The following is a 19669-nucleotide window of genomic DNA, read 5'->3' as shown; positions in this document are numbered from 1 at the left end:
TATTTGAGAGAGAGAGAGAGCACAAATGGGGGGAGGAGCAGGGGGAGAGTGGGGAGCAGACTCTACGCTGAGCAGGGAACCCGATGTGGGGCTGGATTCCAGGACCCTGGGGATCATGACCTGAGTCAAAGGCAGACGCTTAACCGACTGAGCCACTGAGGCACCATTCAATTTCTTTCATCAGCATTTTATAATTTTCAGAGTACAGGTCTTTCACCTCTTTGGCTAGGCTTATTCCTAGGTATCTTACTGTTTTTGGTGCAATTGTAAGTGAGATGGATTCCTTAATTTCTCTTCCTATTGCTTTATTATTGGTGTGTAGAAATGCAACAGATTTCTATACATTGATTTTGTATCCTGTGACTTTCCTGAATTCATGTATCAGTTCTAGAAGGTTTTCAGTGGTCTTTTGGGTTTTCTATATATAGTAACATGTCATCTGCAAAGAGTGAGTTTTAATTTTTCCTTGATGATTTGGATGCCTTAATTTCTTTTTGTTGTCTGATTGCTGTGGCTAGGACATCCAGTAATATGTTAAATAACAGTGGTGAGAGTGGATATCCCTGTCTTGTTCCTGACCGTAGAGGAAAAGCTCTCAGTTTTTCACCACTGAGGATGATATTAGCTGTGAGTTTTCCATATATGGCCTTTATTATGTTGAGATATGTTTCCTCTAACCCTACTTTCTTGTGGGTTTTTTTTAAAATCATGAATGGATGTTGTACTTTGTCAAATGCTTTTTCTGCATCTATTGGACCATACAGTTCTTATCCTTTCTTTTATTAATGTGGTGTATCACACTGATTGATTTGTTTAAACCATTCTTGCATCCCAGGAATAAATTCCACTTGATTGTGAATGATTTTTTAAATGTCGTTGGATTCAGTTTGCTAGTATTTTATTGAGAATTTTTGCATCCATGTTCATCAAGTATATTGGCCTGGAGATCTCTTACTTATTGTCATCTTTATCTGGATTTGGTATCAGGGTAATGCTGGCCTCATAGAATGAACTTGGAAGTTTTCTTTTCTATTTTTTGGAATAGTTTGAGAAGAATAAGTATCAACTCTTTAAATATTTGGTAGAATTCGGGCGCCTGGGTGGCTCAGTTGGTTAAGCGACTGCCTTCGGCTCAGGTCATGATCCTGGAGTCCCGGGATCGAGTCCAGCATCGGGCTCCCTGCTCGGCAGGGAGTCTGCTTCTCCCTCTGACCCTCCTCCCTCTCATGCTCTCTGTCTCTCATTCTCTCTGTCTCAAATAAATAAATAAAATCTTAAAAAATAATAATAATAAATAAATAAATAAATAAATATTTGGTAGAATTCACCTGTGAAGCCATTGGATTCTGGACTTTTGTTTGCTGGGAGTTTATTACTGATTCAATTTCTTTGCTGCTTATGGGTCTGCTCAGGTTTTCTATTTCTTCCTGTTTCAAATTTAGTAGTTTATATGTTTGTAGGAATTTATCCATTTCTTCTAGGTTGTCCGATTTATTAGCATATAGTTTTTCATAAGATTCTCTTACAATTGTTGGTATTTCGGTGGTGTTGGTTGTTATCTCTCCTCTCTCATTTATGATATTATTTATTTGGGTCATTTCTCTTTTCTTTTTGACAAGTCTGGCAAGGGGTTTATCAATTTTATTAATTTTTTCTTTTTTATGCTTATTAATAGTTTAATGTATGAAGGAAATTATAAATTTTTTCAAAGAACCAGCTCCTGGCTTCAGTGATCTGTTCTACTGTTTTTTTTAGTTTTTATATCATTTATTTCTGCCCTAGTTTTTATTATTTCCTTCCTTCTGCTGGCTTTAGGCTTTGCTATTCTTTTTCTAGCTCCTTAGATGTAAAGTTAGGTTGTTTATTTGAGATTTTTCTTGCTTTTGAGATAGGCCTGTATTGTTATATTCTTCCCTCTTAGGATTGTTTTGCTACATCCCAAAGGTTTTGGACTACTTTTTTTTTTTAACTAAAATAAATAATTTATTTTCCTTATCTCTAGACTATTTTTTATTATGTTATGTTAGTCACCATACAGTACATCATTAGTTTTTGATGTAGTGTTCAATGCTTCATTAGTTCCGTATAAAACCCAGAGCTCATTACAACACATGCCCTTCTTTTTTTTTTTTTTTTAAAGATTTTATTTATTTATTTGAGACAGAATGAGAGAGAGAGAGCACATGAGAGGGGGGAGGGTCAGAGGGAGAAGCAGACTCCCTGCCAAGCAGGGAGCCCGATGCGGGACTCGATCCCGGGACTCCAGGATCATGACCTGAGCTGAAGGCAGTCGCTTAACCGACTGAGCCACCCAGGCACCCCAACACATGCCCTTCTTAATACCCATCACCCAGCTACCCCATCCCCCGGACCCCTCCCCCCCATTTGAAACCCTCAGATTGTTTCCCATGGTCCATAATCTCTCATGGTTCATCTCTCCCTCTGATTTCCTCCCCTTCAGTTTTCCCTTCCTTCCCCTAATGTCCTCCGTGCTATTCCTTATGTTCCAATTATGAGTGAAACCATATGATACTTCTCTTTCTCTGCATGACTTGTTTCACTTAGCATAATCTCCTCGAGTTCCATCCATGTCGATGTAAATGGTGTGTATTCATCCTTTCTGATATTTCATTGCATAGTAATATTTCATTGTATATATGAACCACATCTTCTTTATCCATTTGTCTGTTGAAGGGCATCTTGGCTCCTTCCACAGTTTGGCTATTGTGGACATTGCTGCTATGAACATTGGGGTGCAGGTGCCCCTTCTTTTCACTACATCTATATCTTTGGGGTAAATGCCCAGGAGTGCAATTGCTGGGTTGTAGGGTAGCTCTATTTTTAATTTTTTGAGGAACCTCCACACTGTTTTCCAAAGTGGCTGTACCAACTTGCATTCCCACCAACAGTGTAGGAGGGTTCCCCTTTCTCCACAACCTCTCCAACATTTGTTGTTTCTTGTCTTGTCAACTTTTGCCATTCTCACTGGTGTAAGATGGTATCTCAATGTGGTTTTGATTTGAATTTCCCTGATGGCTAATGATGATGAACATTTTTTCATGTGTCTGTTAGCCATTTGTATGTCTTCTTTGGAGAAGTGTCTGTTCATGTCTTCTGCCCATTTTTAACTGGATTATTTGTGTTTCAGATGTTGAGTTTGAGAAGTACTTTATAGATTTTGGATACCAGCCCTTTATCTGTAATGTTATTTGCAAATATCTTCTCCAATTCCGTGGGTTGTCTCTTTGTTTTGTTGACTGTTTCCTTTGCTGTGCAGAAGCTTTTTATCTTGATGAAGTCCCAAAAGTTCATTTTTGCTTTTGTTTCCCTTGCCTTTGGAGACTTGTCATGAAAGAAGTTGCTGTGGCTGATGTCAAAGAGGTTACTGCCTATGTTCTCCTCTAGGATTTTGATAGATTCCTGTCTCACACTGAGGTCTTTCATCCATTTTGATGGATTTATATCTTTGTGTATGGTGTAAGAGAATGGTCCAGTTTCATTCTTCTGTATGTAGATGTCCAATTTCCCCAGCACCATTTATTGAAGAGATTGTCTTTTTTCTATTGGATATTCTTTCCTGATTTGTGGAAGATTAGTTGACCATAGAGTTGAAGGTCCATTTCTGGAGACTCTATTCTGTACCACTAATCTATGTGTCTGTTTTTGTGCGAATGCCATCCTGTCTTGGTAATCACAGCTTTGTAATATAGCATGAAGTCAGGCAATGTGATGTCCCCAGCTTTGTTTTTCTTTTTCAACATTCCTTTGGCAATTTGGGATCTTTTCTGGTTCCATACAAATTTTAGGATTGTTTGTTCCAGCTCTTTGAAAAATGCCAATGGTATTTTAACAGGGATGGCAAGGAAAGTGTAGATTGTTCTGGGCAGCATAGACATTTTAACAATGTTTATTTTTCCGATCCCCGAGCATGGAATGTTTTTCCATCTTTTTGTGTCCTCTTCAATTTCCTTCATAAGTGTTCTGTAGTGTCTAGAGTATAGATCCTTTACCTCTTTGATTAGGTTTATTCTTAAGTATCTTATGGTTTTTGGGCTATTGTAAATGGAATCGATTCCCTAATTTCTCTTTCTACAGGTATAATGTTAGTGTATAGAAAAGCAACTGATTTCTGTGCATTGATTTGTATCCTGCCACATTAGTGAATTGCTGGATGAGTTCTAGTAATTTAGGGGTGGAGTCTTTTGGGTTTTCCACATAAAGTATCATGTCATCTGCAAAGAGAGAGAGTTTGACTTCTTTGTCAATCTGAATGTCTTTTATTTCTTTTTGTTGTCTGATTGCTGATGCTAGGACTTCTAATACTATGTTGAACAATAGTGGCAAGAGTGGGCATCCCTGTCATGTTTCTGATCTTAAGGGAAAAGCTCGCAGCTTTTCCCCATTAAGAATGATATTTGCTGTGGGCTTTTCATAGATGGTTTTTATGAAATTGAGGAATGCACCCTCTATCTCTACACCCTGAAGAGTTTTAATCAGGAAAGGATGCTGTATTTTGTCAAATGCTTTTTCTGCATCAATTGAGAAGACCATATGGTTCCTGTCTTTTCATTTATTAATGTGCTCTATCATGTTGATTGATTTGTGAATGTTGAACCACCCTTGCATCCCAGGAATAAATCCCACCTGGTCTTGAGGGATAATCCTTTTAATGTACTGTTGGATCCTACTGGCTAGGATCTTGTTGAGTATTTTGGCATCCATGTTCATCAGGGATATTGGTCTATAATTCTCCTTTTTGATGGGGTCTTTGCCTGGTTTTGGGATCAGGGTAATGCTGGCCTCATAGAAAGAGTTTGGAAGTTTCCCTTCTGTTTCTATTTTTTGAAACAGCTTCAGAAGACTAGGTATTATTTCTTCTTAAAATGTTTGAGAGAATTCCCCTGGGAAGCCATCTGGTCTGGACTCTTGTTTTTTGGGCGGTTTTTGACTACTGCTTCAATTTTGTTACTGGTTATTGGTCTATTCAGATTGTCTATTCCTTCCTGTTTTAGTCTTGGTAGTTTATAAGTTTCCAGGAAGGCATCCATTTCTTCCAGGCTGCTTAATTTGTTCCAGGCATATATTGCTGATAGTAATTTCTAATAATTGTTTCTATTTCCTTGGTGTTAGTTGTGATCTCTCCCCTTTCATTCATGATTTTATTAATTTGGGTCCTTTACCTTTTCTTTTGGATAAGGCTGGCCAGAGGTTTATCGATCTTATTAATTGTTTCAAAGAACTAGCTTCTAGTTTCATTGATCTGTTCTACTGTTTTTCTGATTTCTATTTCATTGCTTTCTGCTCTAATCATTATTATTTCTCTTCTCCTGCTTGGTTTAAGTTTTATTTGCTGTTCTTTCTCCAACTCTTTTAGGTGTAAGTTTAGCTTGTGCATTCAGGATTTTTCTACTTTTTTGAGTGAGGCTTGGATGGCTATGTATTTCCTTCTTAGGACCATCTTTGCAGTATCCCATAGGTTTTGGACCAATGTGTTTTCATTCTCTTTGGTTTCCATGACTTGTTTAAGTTCTTCTTTAATTTCCTGGTTGACACAAACATTCTTGAGCAGGATGCTCTTTAACTTCCAAGTGTTAAGTGGAATTTCTTCCAAATCTTTTCTTGTGATTGAGTTCCAGTTTCAAAGCATTGTGGCCTGAAAATATGCAGGGAATAATCTCAATCTTTTGGTATTGGTTGAGACCTGATTTGTGAACCAGTATGTGGTCTATTCTGGAGAAAGTTCCATGTGCATTCGAGAAAAATGAGTATTCCATTGTTTTAGGGTGGAATGTTCTGTATATATCTATGAAGTCCATCTGGTCCAAGATGTCATACAAAGCTCTTGTTTCTTTGTTGATCTTCTGCTTAGATGATCTGTCCATTGCTGAGAGTGGAGTCTTGAGGTCTCCTACTATTAAAGTATTATTATCAATATGATTCTTTATTTTGGTTAACAGTTGGCTTATGTAGATGGCTGCTCCCATGTTGGGGGCATAGATATTTACAATTGTTAGATCTTCATGTTGGATAGACCCTTTAAGTATGATATAGTGTCCCTCTACATCTCTTACTACAGTCTTTAGCTTAAAATCTAATTTCTCTGATGAGAATTGCTACCCCAGCTTTCTTTTGAAGTCCGTTGGCATGATAAATGGTTCTCTATCCCCTCACTTTCAATCTGGAGGTATCTTTAGGTTCAAAATGAGTCTCTTGTAGACAGCATATGGATGGGTCATGTCTTTTTATCCAATCTGCAACCCGCGCTGTTTCATGGGAGCATTTTGGCCATTCACATTGAGAGTGACCATTGAAAGATATGATTTTAGTGCCACCATATTGCCTGTGAAGTCCCTGTTTCTATGGATTGTCTCTGTAAATTTCTGGTCTATATTACTCTTGGGGTCTTTCTTCTTTTATGGAATCCCCTTTAATATTTCTTGCAGGGCCAGCTTGGTGGTCACATATTCTTTCAGTTTCTGCCAGTCCAGGAAGTTCTTTGTCTCTCTATCCATTCTGAACAACAGCCTTGCTGGATAAAGTATCCTTGGCTGCATGTTCTTCTCGTTTAGTACTCTGAATATGTCTTGCCAGCCCTTTCTGGCTTGCCAGATCTCTGTGGACAGGTCTGATGTTATTCTGATGTTCTTCCCTCCATACGTAAGAAATCTCTTCCCCCTAGCTGCTCTCAAGATAGTTTCCTTGGTTCTTAGATTAGCAAGTTTTACTATTATATGCCAGGGTGATGGTCCATTCTTATTGATCTTGGGAGGGATCCTCTCTGCCTCTTGGACATGAATGCTTGTTTCATTCCCCAGATTAGGGAAGTTCTCAGCTATGATTTGCTCAAATATACCTTCTATTCCTCTATGTCTCTCCACCCCCTCAGGGATCCCAATAATTCTGACATTGGAATGTTTCATGGCATCACTGATCTCTCTAAGTCTGTTCTCATGGGTTTCTAGCTGTTTATCCCAGGCCTCCTCGGCTTCCTTCCTTTCTATCATCTTATCTTCTAGCTCACTAACTTGTTCTTCTGCCTCATTTACCCTGGCTGTCAGGGTATCCAGTTTGGATTGCATCTAATTCATAGCATTTTTAAGTTTGGCCTGATTAGATATCATTTCTGCCCTTAGAGATTCTATATTGTTGCTAATATTTTTCTCAAACCTAGATATCGACTTCATAATTGCTACTCTGAAGTCTATCTCTGACATCTTGCTTATATCCATAGCCATTAGGTCTGTAGCAGAGGCCATAGTCTCTAGTTCTTTTCTTTGTTGGGGGTTCCTCCTCTTAGTCATTCTGTTGAAAGGTGGTTGAGGAAAGGTACAGAGTCCAAAGTATTAACCACAACCCAAGCAAGATGCACCCGTTTTATAGGGACCTTAGGGTTGTCATCCTCTTGTTCTTCCAGCCTGCGTTCTGGGGGAGGGGCCTGCTGCACTGTTATTCAGGCAACTCTGTTTGGGCAGAGTTGCCCTGCCCCCTGTTGGGGGGGATAGGCTCAGTGAAAACTGATTTTTTGAGCTTTTGTTCTCTGGCGGCTGAGAGTCAGAGCAAAAATGGCCGCACCCAAACCTCTGTCCCAGGGCAGAGAAATCGTAGTCTGCTCTTCACTGAGCCCTCCAAGACACACAGTCTCCGTTTCTGTCTGCCCTGCTAAAAACCACAGCCTCCCGGGATGGTGTGTGCCCACAGCAAATCTCCCAGAGGTCAATCCCAGGGCCAGGGCATGTCTCTGCCCTTTGTGCTTCTAAAACCATGAGCTGCCTCTGGTTTGCGTGGATGCACCCGCAACTCCTGGATCCTGTCTGGGGGCTGCTGTACAGCCCTTCCCAGCCGCTACCGCTCTGCAAGTTTGTGCCTGGTCCCCAATGTGGTATGCTTTTGCACTCCAGTGTTATATCACTTTCCATGCATCAGCTTATGGAAGCTTCCTCCCCCTTCTGTTTATCTTCTGATATCTGCCCACAGATTCACACTCCACCCTTCATACCTCTCCACCAGGGAGGCCTTTCTGCTTGCAAAGATCCAAGTATATATTCTTACATCTCAGGCTGATTTCATGGGTGTTCAGAATGGTTTGGTAGACATCCAGCTAAATTCAGGGGACTGGTTGAAACAGGGTCCCCTACTCCTCCACCATCTTGCCTCTTCTCCTGGACTACTGTATTTTCATTTATATTTTTTCCATGTATTTTTAAAATTTCTTATTTGATTTCCTGGTTGATCCATTCATTGTTTAGTAGCATGTTGTTTAGCCTCCATGTATTTATGGTCTTTTTCTCTTGTGGTTGACTTCTAGTGTGCTGCATGTGTTCTGCTGTTGTTTTAGCTGCTCGATGCTTCAGGCCAGTCATCTGCAGAGAGTCCTTGCATGCAGTGGGTATTGCTTGGTCCCCAGCCTGAGTGTGGTGGGTTTTAAATAGGTGTGCTCTGGTCTGCTTATGAAATGAGACCTGACACCTACTCCAGAACTGAGACCCTGCAGAACTCTCTGGTCAGGAGATGTAGTGTGGGCAGGGGTTTGTGCTGGCCTTCTGGAGGACGGGACTGTCATGTTGGGACCAAGGCAAATTTGACTGAGAAGGGCAGTCCTGCCAGAGTGCAGGGGGGTGGGCCTTGGTGTAAGCATGCAGCCAGTGTCTGTGCTGACTTGCTTCCCACAGTTGGTTTTGTGTTTGTGCTGAGCATGGGGGAGGTAAATGGTGCCAGCTGAGCCTGCTGATCTTTAAAACTCGGCTTTAAGCCCTGCTGGTTGCAAGAGCTCACAAAAATTAGCTCCTCTCATTTTTCAAGCCAACAGCTTTGGACATTCTCCTTGTACATACCCATGTGTTCCTCTCTCTCTCTCTCTCTCACCTTTCTCTGAGACCATACCTACCTCCCTTATACAGCACCCTTGATCCATTTCTCCCCCAAACCCCATCTCCACACTTCTACCTTCCTTGGTGTGGCCTTTTCTCTCTCTAGTTGTGGAGTTTGTTCTGCCAGTCTTCAGGTCGATTTCTGGGGTATTTAGGATGATTTGATATTTACCTAGTTGTGTTTGTGGGATGAGGTGAGCCTAGTTATCTTCCTCTCTCTGACCCCTGAAGGGTATTGTTGGAGATTTATCTGTTACCTATTATAGCAATGATTCCTGAAAATGGCTACATAAGAAAATCATCTGGAGAAGTGCTGGAGAGAATGAGAAGCAAATGGAACTCAAACACTGCTAAGGGAATATAAAATAGTTCAGCCACTTTGGAAAAGCAGTCTGGCAGTTTTTTATAAAGTTAAACATATGCTTACTATATGACCATGTAAATGCACTTCTACATATTTACTCAAGAGGAATAAAAGTGTTTGCTCAAATGCACTGGTCAAAGCACCTCACATGTATTGATTTATTTAACTGGCACAACTACTTTATGGGACAGGCACTATAGTCATTGCCATTTTATAAATGAAACCAAGGCACAGAGGAGTTAAGTAATTTGCCCAACATCACATAGCTTCTAAATGGCAGACTCAGGCTTGTCATGGATGTGAACTTAATCTCAAAGATGTTCATGCATATTTAGATAGTATATATGGTCATCTTAGTGCATCCTTAATTATTGGTATGCTGGGTGATATAAAAATTAAAATAAAAATTTCATAAAGATTTTTAAAAGTTTAGAAAATATTAAAAAGTGGTTTTAGAAAGATGCACCTGTGATTTCTGCCAGTCTTATTCTTCCCAGGAGTTAGTGAGGAGTTCAGTGAATAGGGCACCAATAAAACAACAAGAATAAAGGTCTGACCATTAGTTAGAACTGCCTGTTGTATCTGTTTTGTGTCTTTGTATGTTTTCCATTGCTTCACATTCCTTAATATTTCTTGATCTTCTCTTTAGGTTAAGGCCAAGATGTTCCACTTACAAGGCCCACAAGTGCTGCAGATGCTAGAGAAATCCTTGAGGAAGAGCCTCCCAGAGTCCTTAAAGGTGACAGAACATTCTTAGGGGGGAAAAAGGACTAGCAACTGCCTATGACAGAAGTAGGAAGGAAAACAAGCATTCTCTGAGCACCTACTCTGTGCCAGGCACTCACTTGTCTTACATCTCATTTAGCTTACATCACCTCACTGGAAGGCAAGTCTGTTATATCTATATAACCAAAGAGGAAATGCAAGCTCAGTTTTAAGACTTGACCAAGATCACACCACTAGCGAGTGGCACTCATATGATTTAAATCCACTGTGATCTTTGCTGTGTGATGATCCAAAAACATCTTTGTGCCATTCCAAGAATTGTATTATGTAACACTGGAAGACTTCCCAGAATTTCACAGTTGACTGAAATAACACATTAATGTTTAACTTATTCTTTCTAAACAATCGAGTGCCTGACAAAAGTTAACCATTATGATTCTTTGAAATTAATGATAGGCCAATTTCTATTTTGTCAAACTCCAAAAGCTTATGTTTAATATGGGACAAGATAGAAATTTTATTTTAGAAATGGATCAATGATCTTGTATATAAAGAGGTGGGGTTTTATTGGGGGGGCAATAATATATATTGCAAAGGGACTAGAATATTACAGGGATAAAGAGTGCCACTCCATTTTAATAAAGGTATAAATTCACGATGAAGACATTAAAAATGCTGAAATGTATACATGTAACAACAGAGGTTCAAAGGACATGGGACAAAAACCAATAGAACTGAAAGAACAAATAGATAAACCCATATGTGTGATTGAAGATTTTAACACTCCTAAGTAATTTATAGAATAGGCAGAAAACTTATAACCTATATAGAAGACCTGAAAAATACTATGAACCAACTTAATTGACATTTACAGAATACATCCCTCAACAATAGCAGAATACACATTCTTTCCAAGTGCACATGGAATGTATACAAAGATAGATCACATTTTCAAGACTTTTTAAAGAACTGAAATCATAACAAGTATGTCCTTCAGTAATACGATATTAAACTTTAAAAAACACTGGCAGGTATCTAGAAAAACACTCAAATTTTAGAAATATACAACACATTTCTAAATAAACCATACTTCAAAGTCATAAGGAAAATTAGAAAATATCTGAGTTGAATAAAGATGAAAGCACAACATATCAAAAGTTTTGGGATGCAGCTAAAGCAGTGATAAGTGGGAAATATATAGCATTAAGTGCTTTCCTGAAAAAAATAATGGTCTCAAATCAGTGTTTTAAGTCTCCACCTGAAAAACCAGAAAAAGAATAAATTAACTCCAAAGCAAACAGAATTAAGGAAATTATAAAAGATAAGAGCAGAAACCAATGAATTTGAGAGGAGAAAACCAATCAAGAAAATGAATCAAATCTGGCTCATTGAAAAGATCAATAATATTGATAAACTTCTGACTCCGAGATGCATAGGGAAGACACAAATCAAATCAGGAATGAAATAGGGGCTATTAATACCAACCCCATAAACAATATAAGGATAATAAAGACATATCATTATCAACACTGTGCCCATAGATTTCACAATTTATGTTCTGTGGAAAGTAAAAATTACCAACAGTCACTGAAGAAGAAAAATATAACCTTTATCATCCTGTATCTACTGCAGAGATTGATTTCATAATTTAAAACTTTCCAACAAAGAAAATACCATTGCTTAGATGGCTTTCATGGCAATTTCTACCACACATGGAAGGAAGAAATAATATCAATTCTATGCATACTCTTGCAGAAAATATCAGAGGCGGAAACACTTCCCAACTCATTTTATGAGTCGAGAATTACCCTAATATCAAAACCAGAGGTAGATTTTATTAAAGAAAAAGAGAGAGAACTAGAGAACAATATTCCTCATGAACATAGATGCAAAAAATCCTCAGCAAAATACTATCAAGTCAAATCCATCAATATATCAAAAGGATAATACATTATAACCAAGGGGAATTTATCATGAGACTGCAAGGCAGGTTCAACAATCAAAGATCAATCAGTGTATATCATTGTATCAATAGATTAAAGAAAAAAAGCCAGATGATCTTCTCTTAATAGGTGCAGAAAAAAACTGAACTGGGGTTCTTTCATATGATGGATATTATGCAGTCTTTAAAAATGATTATATAAATTTGTGTTTTTTGACACGGAAATATGCCCATAGTATAGTGTGTGTGTGTGGGGGGGGACATGTGTTAAACTAATATATATTAGTTAATTTCACTGCTTAAAAATTGTATGTGTATTTGTCAATAAATGAAATAAAATGGAAAGATACAACACTAAGTTCTACAATGTGATAGTGGATGATTTTTAATTAATTTATCTGAATGTTTAACTGTATTCATATAATGTTCTCATGGTTTGACCCCCAAACCTCTTTCTATTTGGAGTAATAAAGTGGAATCTGAAGGTGATTTAAACCACATGCCCTATCAATTATCACCTTGATTTCATAGAAATAATCCTTGCCCTGATCAAACAAGGCACTGTACCATCCTTTCCCAATAAGCTGACCCCCCGATTTTCTTGGGATGGCACAGGTTTATGGGACTGTCTTCCACATGAACCAGGGAGACCCATTCAAGCTGAAGGCCCTGGTGGACAAGTGGCCTGATTTTACAACAGTGGTTATCCGCCCTCAGGAGGAGGTAAGGTGCCAGATGTGGAATGAGTACATTTTTGTTTTCTTGTTTGCTATGTGCCTACCAAGCACCTGGCAATGTGGTAGACCTAGGTGATATAGAAATGAATTGTGTGATGGTGAGCAAGTCCCTGTCCTCAAGAAGCTCACAGCCTGGAGGAAAAGACAGATAAGTGAATAAATTACAACATGGAGTGAAAATGTACAAAAACATATAAGAACATACAACATACAAGATACAAGCAGTACTGTCCAAGAGATGATTAAAACCACAGATGTCAGGGTATGCAAATAAAGGATCAGAGGGCCTTCCAGGTAGACATTTCCCCAAGACTGGATTTTGAAGATAAATAGGTTTTTGGCAGGCTAACAAGAATAGAAGCTGCATTCTAAACAGAAAAAATAACACCTAAAAATATGTCGAGATAAATATGAAGAATGTTAAGAAAATATAAAGAACAAATTGCAATGCCTTTATTTAGGAATATATTTTCAGTGCCAACTTCTAAAGATCACTCAAACTAAGTACTTAATACATTTCAAATACAAATATGTTATAAGCATATTGGAAAATATAAAGTAAAAATTTATGCATGCAAAATATGTAATCATATAATATCATTTTAATATAAAATTTTCAAATAAAATTTAAATATATATAGTGCTTTTCAAAAACACTGAACTAAACAGACTATAAAAATGAAGACATTTACATTAATTATTGATATAAAAGATGAAGCTATGAGTGCATTTCTGTGAAGCACTTTCTAGCTATTCTACCCTTGTTGGGTAGTTGTTTCCTGACTCCTTCCTTCATCTTCAAATAAACTCAACTCTCATCTGTTAAATTTGAGAAGATATTTTTGAACAAATTTTGTGTTTCAATTTTTTGGGGAATGCAAATTATTTTTTTTAAATAATAGTGCATTTTGGTTTACACTTTATTTTTTTAATTTAATTTAATTTTATTATGTTAGTCACCATACATCATTAGTTTTTGATGTAGTGATCCACGATTCATTGTTTTCATATAACACCTAGTGCTCCATGCAGCACGTGCCCTCCTTAATACCCATCACTGGGCTAACCCATCCCCCAACCCCTCTCCCCTCTAAAACCCTCAGTTTGTTTCTCAGAGCCCATAGTCTCTTATGGTTCATCTCCCCCTCTGATTCCCCCCCTTCATTTTTCCCTTCCTTCTCCTAATGTCCTCCATGCTATTCCTTATGTTCCACAAATAAGTGAAACCATATGATAATTGACTTTCTCTGCTTGACTTATTTCACTTAGCATAATCTCCTCCAGTCCCATCCATGTTGATGTAAAAGTTGGGTATTCATCCTGTCTGATGGCTGAGTAATATTCCATTGTACATATGGACCACATCTTCTTTATCCATTCATCTGTTGAAGGTCATCTCAGCTCTTTCCACAGTTTGGCTACTGTGGACATTGCTGCTATAAACACTGGGGTGCATGTGGCCCTTCTTTTCACTACATCTGTGTCTTTGGTGTAAATACCCAGGAGTGCAATTTCTGGGTCGTAGGGTAGCTCTATTTTTAATTTTTTGAGGAACCTCCACACTGTTTTCCAAAGTGGCTGTACCAACTTGCATTCCCACCAACAGTGTAAGAGGGTTCCCCTTTCTCCACAACCTCTCCAACATTTGTTGTTTCTTGCCTTGTCAATTTTTGCCATTCTGACTGGTGTAAGGTGGTATCTCAATGTGGTTTTGATTTGAATTTCCCTGATGGCTAATGATGATGAACATTTTTTCATGTGTCTGTTAGCCATTTGTATGTCTTTTTTTGAGAAGTGTCTGTTCATGTCTTCTGTGGTTTACATTTTAAAGACATCATGTGTCCAATAAGGGGTTAATATCCAAAATATATGAAGAACTTATACAACTCAACACCAAAAAAACAAATAACCCAATTAAAAAATAGGCAGAGGACCTGAACGGACATTTATCCAAAGAAGACATACAGATGGCCAACAGACACAATGGAAGATGCTCAATATCACTAATCATCAGGGAAATGCAAATTAAAACCACAATTAGATATCACTTTATACCTATCAGAATGGCTCAAATGAAAAACACAAGAAGTAAGTGTTAATGAGGTTGTGGAGCAAAAGGAACCCTTGTACACTGTTGGGAATGTATATTAGTGCAGTCTCTACGGAAACAATAAGGAGGTTCCTCAAAAACTTAAAAATTAAATTACCATATGATCCAATAATTCTACTATTGGGTATTTACCCAAAGTAAGTGAAAATAATAATTTGAAAAGATATATGTGCCCCTATGTTTATTGCAGGATTATTACAATAACCAAGATATTGAAGTAATCCAATTCTCCACCAATATATGAATGGATAAAGAAAAAGTGTTTTTTATATATGTATGGATATATTATATATACATATATATATAATGAAATATTACTCAGCCATAAAAAAGAATGAAACCTTGTCATTTACAACAATGTGAATGGACTTAGAGGGTATAATGTTAAATAAGTCAGTCAGAGAAAGACAAATACCACATGATTTCACTCATATGTGGAACTTAAGAAACAAAACAAATGAACAAACAAAGAAAAAAGGGACAAAAAATCGATTCTTAAATACAGAAAAAAAAAACTGGTGGTTGCCAGAGGCGGGGGGTGGGGGTGGGGGGAATGGGTGAAGTAGGTGAAGAGGATTAAGAGTGCATTTATCATGATGAGCACTGAGTAATGTATAGAAGTGTTGAGTCATTGTATTGTACACCTGGAACTAATATAATGTTGTATATTGATTGCACTTAAATAAACAATTTAAAAGAAAAAATAAGGACATCATGTGTCTTTGTTTTGTGTAGCTATATCACATAAAAGTGAAAATTCCAATACAAGGTTACCTGTGTCAATTTCAATATTGTTATGTTTATAATCCATATGTTCTGAGACTTTTTTTTTTTTTGAGACTCTTTTAAATAGAATAAGATTTACTCTTGCAATGGAAGCTTGCCTTTGACAGTAATTTCTTTCTCCTGAGGATTACAGAATTATAGAAGAATGCTTTCTAAACCAGTGCACATTTGGTTGATTTGAAATTGTAACACAACATATAAATACCTAGTTTAGCAAGTTTTTCTTAACCATAAATTGAATAATTGATTAAATCCCTGACTTGCTCTCATGATGTAAATGATTCAGGAATAATGAGAATACATCAAGAAAAATATCAATATTTATATGTTTATAAAATAGCACAGTATAATGAAATACAAAGGCCAAGTATTCTAATCACTGGGTATATTCAATTTTATTTATTCCACATTACCTAACCAAACAGGAAATGACAGATGATTTTGATCACTACACCAACACCTACCAAGTTTATTCTAAGAACCCCCAAAACTGTCAAGAATTCCTTGGTGCATCAGGTATCATCAACTGGAAACAACATTTGCAAATCCAAAGTAAGTAAGGGATCTGGGATGTGTGCTGGCTTCTGTGACTGTTCATGGCTACAACTGCAGGGTCACTTTTCATCCTGAGAACATTCCCCTACAGTCTTTGTAGGGGTAGGAAGCTCTACGAAACCCCACTCAGCTTGATGTTCATTCTTTGCATCAGCTGCTACCCCCTCTTCAGTGGAATAGAATTCAAACATTGCAAACTATAGCCTTGACACAAGGAACTGTGAGTAATGGAATTTCTTGTTAGCTGAGGATTCATGATATATTTTGCAGACATATTCAGGGTCCCTTAGTGTGATTAGGTGTGCAAGCAGAGCTCCCCCTCTGGCCTTCCATTCCTAGAATAAGAATGACAGTTCCTTGTGCCAGGGAGAACCTCCAGGTCACAAGAACAACCATGGGTGTGAGCATGCCCTCCAGAGTCAGATTCTCTAGGGTGGCATCCTTGCTCTTCCTGTTACTTGCTTTGTGATTTGAGCAAGTGATGTAACTTATCTATTATTCAGTTTCCTCATATGTAAAAAAAAATGAGGGTAGTAAAATACCTAAAACATAGGGTCAATGGAAGAATTAAATGTGGTATTAGACCAATACGTGGGCATGAATTATGTGCACACTCAAGGTTGGCTACTATTTTTAAGATACCATTTCTCCACTGATTTCACAGTGATGTAGTCAGGATGTCTAGTATTATCTGCTTGCATACGAGAGTGACTTGGGCATGGTCACATGGTTAAAGGCAACACCAGAAGCAATACTGCCTGACTTTAAATTCTGTATATTTCCACCAGCAAGCTTCTGTAGCATCTACATGGGCAATTATTTCTCACCTTACCTTACCCCTGTCTAGGTTCGCAGTCCAGTCTGAACGAAGTGATACAAAATCTTGCAGCTGCTAAATTGGTCAAGGTCACGCAAAAACAAGGCATTATGTATATGTTGCCTGAGACAGCAAGTAAACTGCTCCCTTCCTTGCTGGAGGCAAAGAACTTACCTCTTAAATCTGGCAGACGCAAAGTCATGTGAGTTTGAAAAAAGATGCTCTGCATTACTCTCATCTTTCTGTATGGAAGTGGCCTCCCAACTTCTTTCCTTATGTTCACTCTTGCCTCCCTACAATCAATTTCCAGGATGATCCTTTTGTACATGGATTATATCAATTCATCCACTTAAAAGTCATCAGTGTTTTGTGTTTTTTTTCAGCTCACATGCCCATTACAGACATTTAGGGTCCTATGAGACCTGCAATCCACCATCTCTTGGACTTCATCTTGTCCCTCTTGCTTCCTCCTACCAGCAGCTTTGGCCTTTTTTCTGTGACTTGATTTCATACACTCACACATACCTTTGGATCATTGCATCTGTTCTTCCCTAAAATGTCCTTCCCTCTGATCTTTGCATAGTTGCTTCTTTTTTTTTTTTTTAAAGGTTTTATTTATTTATCTGAGAGAGAGAATGGGAGACAGAGAGCATAAGAGGGGGGAGGGTCAGAGGGAGAAGCAGACTCCCTGCTGAGCGGGGAGCCCGATGTGGGACTTGATCCCAGGACTCCAGGATCATGACCTGAGCCGACGGCAGTCGCTTAACCAACTGAGCCACCTAGGTGCCCCTAGTTGCTTCTTTCTTGCCATTCATTCTCTCAAATATCATTTCCTTAGAGAGTTCTCCTCAGAGCAACCTAAAACCACCCCTTCCCATAATTCTTCATCACGAAACCCAATTTTTATTTTCCTCAGTGCACTTATCACTATCCGAAATCAGCTTTTTTGTGTATTTATTGACCTATTTGTTGTTTGATTCTTCCCTTGCAACAATTCAAACTCCACAAGATCAGGGGACACTCCTTATATTGTTCACCAATAAGTTTTCAGTAGCCAGAACAGAAAACAAAGTAGATGCCTCATAAATATGCAATGAATTTACTTCTCAGAGCAAAAGTTTTCCAATAAAAAGAATTTAAACATATTATATATTTCCCTCCACTTATGCCTGAATAGAATTAAAACTGATACAGGGATTTGATCTGGAGATGTCCAATCCTATGGCCCTCTTGTGTGTTAATATGCCTGGAAAAGCCTTATTCACACTGTATTGCACCTTACATCTGAAAGACACATCCAAATCTATAATCTCATTTGATTGTCTTGTCCATCCCATGAGATAGAGAAGGTAGGAGACATTATCCCCATCTTCCTGATGGAAAACAGGTCCAGTTGATGAAACAGCTTGTTCGGGTCACGTGGATGGTTAAGGGCATAACTGGGGCTCATGTCTACATTTCCTGCTTCCACATTGCGGGCTCTTTCCAGGTCACCTCCCCAACACTTCTCCACCTCTGCAGCAGCCTTCAGACTTCAATGTTCTGTAAGGTGGGGGCTGCCTGCACTCCACATCCCTGCCTCTCCCTGGACTTCAGCTCTCCCACAGTGGCCAAGGAGAATCCAAAGATTCCAGGATTACAAGATACCAAGTTCTGGCTTTATAGCTTGCTAGCATATGCTTTGAGGCACTTACTTATTTTCTGCTTACCTATTCTTATGTGTAGAACAGGAATGTTATCAATTCTCCCATCTTAAGTGGAGAGTAACAGCAATGTTGACAAAAATAATGCTTTATTTTTGTGTAATTCTTATTTTTCGTGTGGCACAAGTCCTAGGTACTTATCACGTGATAGCTCTTATACTATTTAACAGGGGTGCTACTAATATCACAACTGTGTTAATACCTCCATTTTATAAAAAGATTATGAATTCAGGCAATCTGGCTACAGAATCTATGCCTTTACTGTACTCCAATTTGCATTGTCTGAAGACAGTTTTGGGGAAAACAAATATAATACTCCGCAGTATGTGTGATATTACGGGGTGTTCTTTTCCCTTGTTCTCAACAGCAACCAAGAGATGTTTAAACTCTCCTCCATGGATGTTACTCATGCTGCCTTGGTGAATAAATTCTGGCATTTCGGTGGCAATGACAGGAGCCAGAGATTCATCGAGCGCTGTATCCAGAACTTCCCCACCTTCTGCCTGCTGGGGCCCCAGGGGACCCCTGTGTCTTGGAGCCTGATGGACCAGACAGACGAGATACGGATGGGGGGTACTCTGCCTGAGTACCGGAACAAGGGTCTCATCTCCTATCTCATGGATGTTCACATCCATGCTCTGGACAAACTTGACTACCCTACCTATTACCATACATTTGTAACCAACAAAATCATACAGAAAATGAGTCACAGTCTGAATCATATCACCTTGCCCTGTGACTGGAACCAGTGGCACTGTGTGCCCCTGTGAAGCAGCCCTGAACACAAAGCAGTGTTGGGTGGGCTGATGTGGCAGGAAGAGTGGATGGGTGGGCAGAGAGAAAGAATAAATTGTAATTAGCAGTAAGGTGGTACGTGTTGTCTGGGCTCTGGGAAGCAGTACAAATGGTCAACAGAATCACACAGTCCTTGCTGCTCTTAAACCACTCACGGACTTCCCTTTGGGTCCAGCAGACCTGGCATGGCCAGACCTTCCTGTAGTGGACGCGGTCTTGCTCAGTTTCCTACACTTCTGGATCTCAGTGACACTATTCAGCTGCATT

The 19669-nt window shown here is 38.7% G+C and overlaps 1 protein-coding gene across 1 annotated transcript; it reads left to right on the top strand.

The window, feature by feature from the left end:
• The first annotated feature begins 919 nt into the window (after nucleotides 1–919).
• Nucleotides 920–19377, top strand: LOC118016301 (glycine N-phenylacetyltransferase-like). The gene is made up of 7 exons (XM_035013737.1): nucleotides 920–988; nucleotides 9881–9970; nucleotides 12515–12622; nucleotides 15958–16084; nucleotides 16935–17039; nucleotides 18394–18448; nucleotides 18975–19377. The coding sequence occupies exons 1-7, from the start codon at nucleotides 920–922 to the stop codon at nucleotides 19375–19377; spliced, it is 957 nt and encodes a 318-aa protein (XP_034869628.1).
• Nucleotides 19378–19669: the final 292 nt, after the last annotated feature.

The sequence above is a fragment of the Mirounga leonina genome, unplaced genomic scaffold (assembly GCF_011800145.1).
Source record: "Mirounga leonina isolate KUSES-001 unplaced genomic scaffold, KU_Mleo_1.0 Mir_166, whole genome shotgun sequence".
NCBI lineage: Eukaryota > Metazoa > Chordata > Mammalia > Carnivora > Phocidae > Mirounga > Mirounga leonina.
Note: the sequence above shows the minus strand (reverse complement) of the source record. Positions and strands in the feature narration are given on the sequence as shown.

What these genes read in the sequence shown, in the direction of transcription:
- LOC118016301 (XM_035013737.1), top strand. Translation starts at nt 920, where the DNA reads ATGTTCATCAAGTATATTGGCCTGGAGATCTCTTACTTATTGTCATCT. An exon ending in ACAACATTTGCAAATCCAAA is followed by an intron (nt 16,085 to 16,934) that starts GTAAGTAAGGGA and finishes ACCCCTGTCTAG; the next exon opens with GTTCGCAGTCCAGTCTGAAC. An exon ending in CCTTCAGACTTCAATGTTCT is followed by an intron (nt 18,449 to 18,974) that starts GTAAGGTGGGGG and finishes TGTTCTCAACAG; the next exon opens with CAACCAAGAGATGTTTAAAC.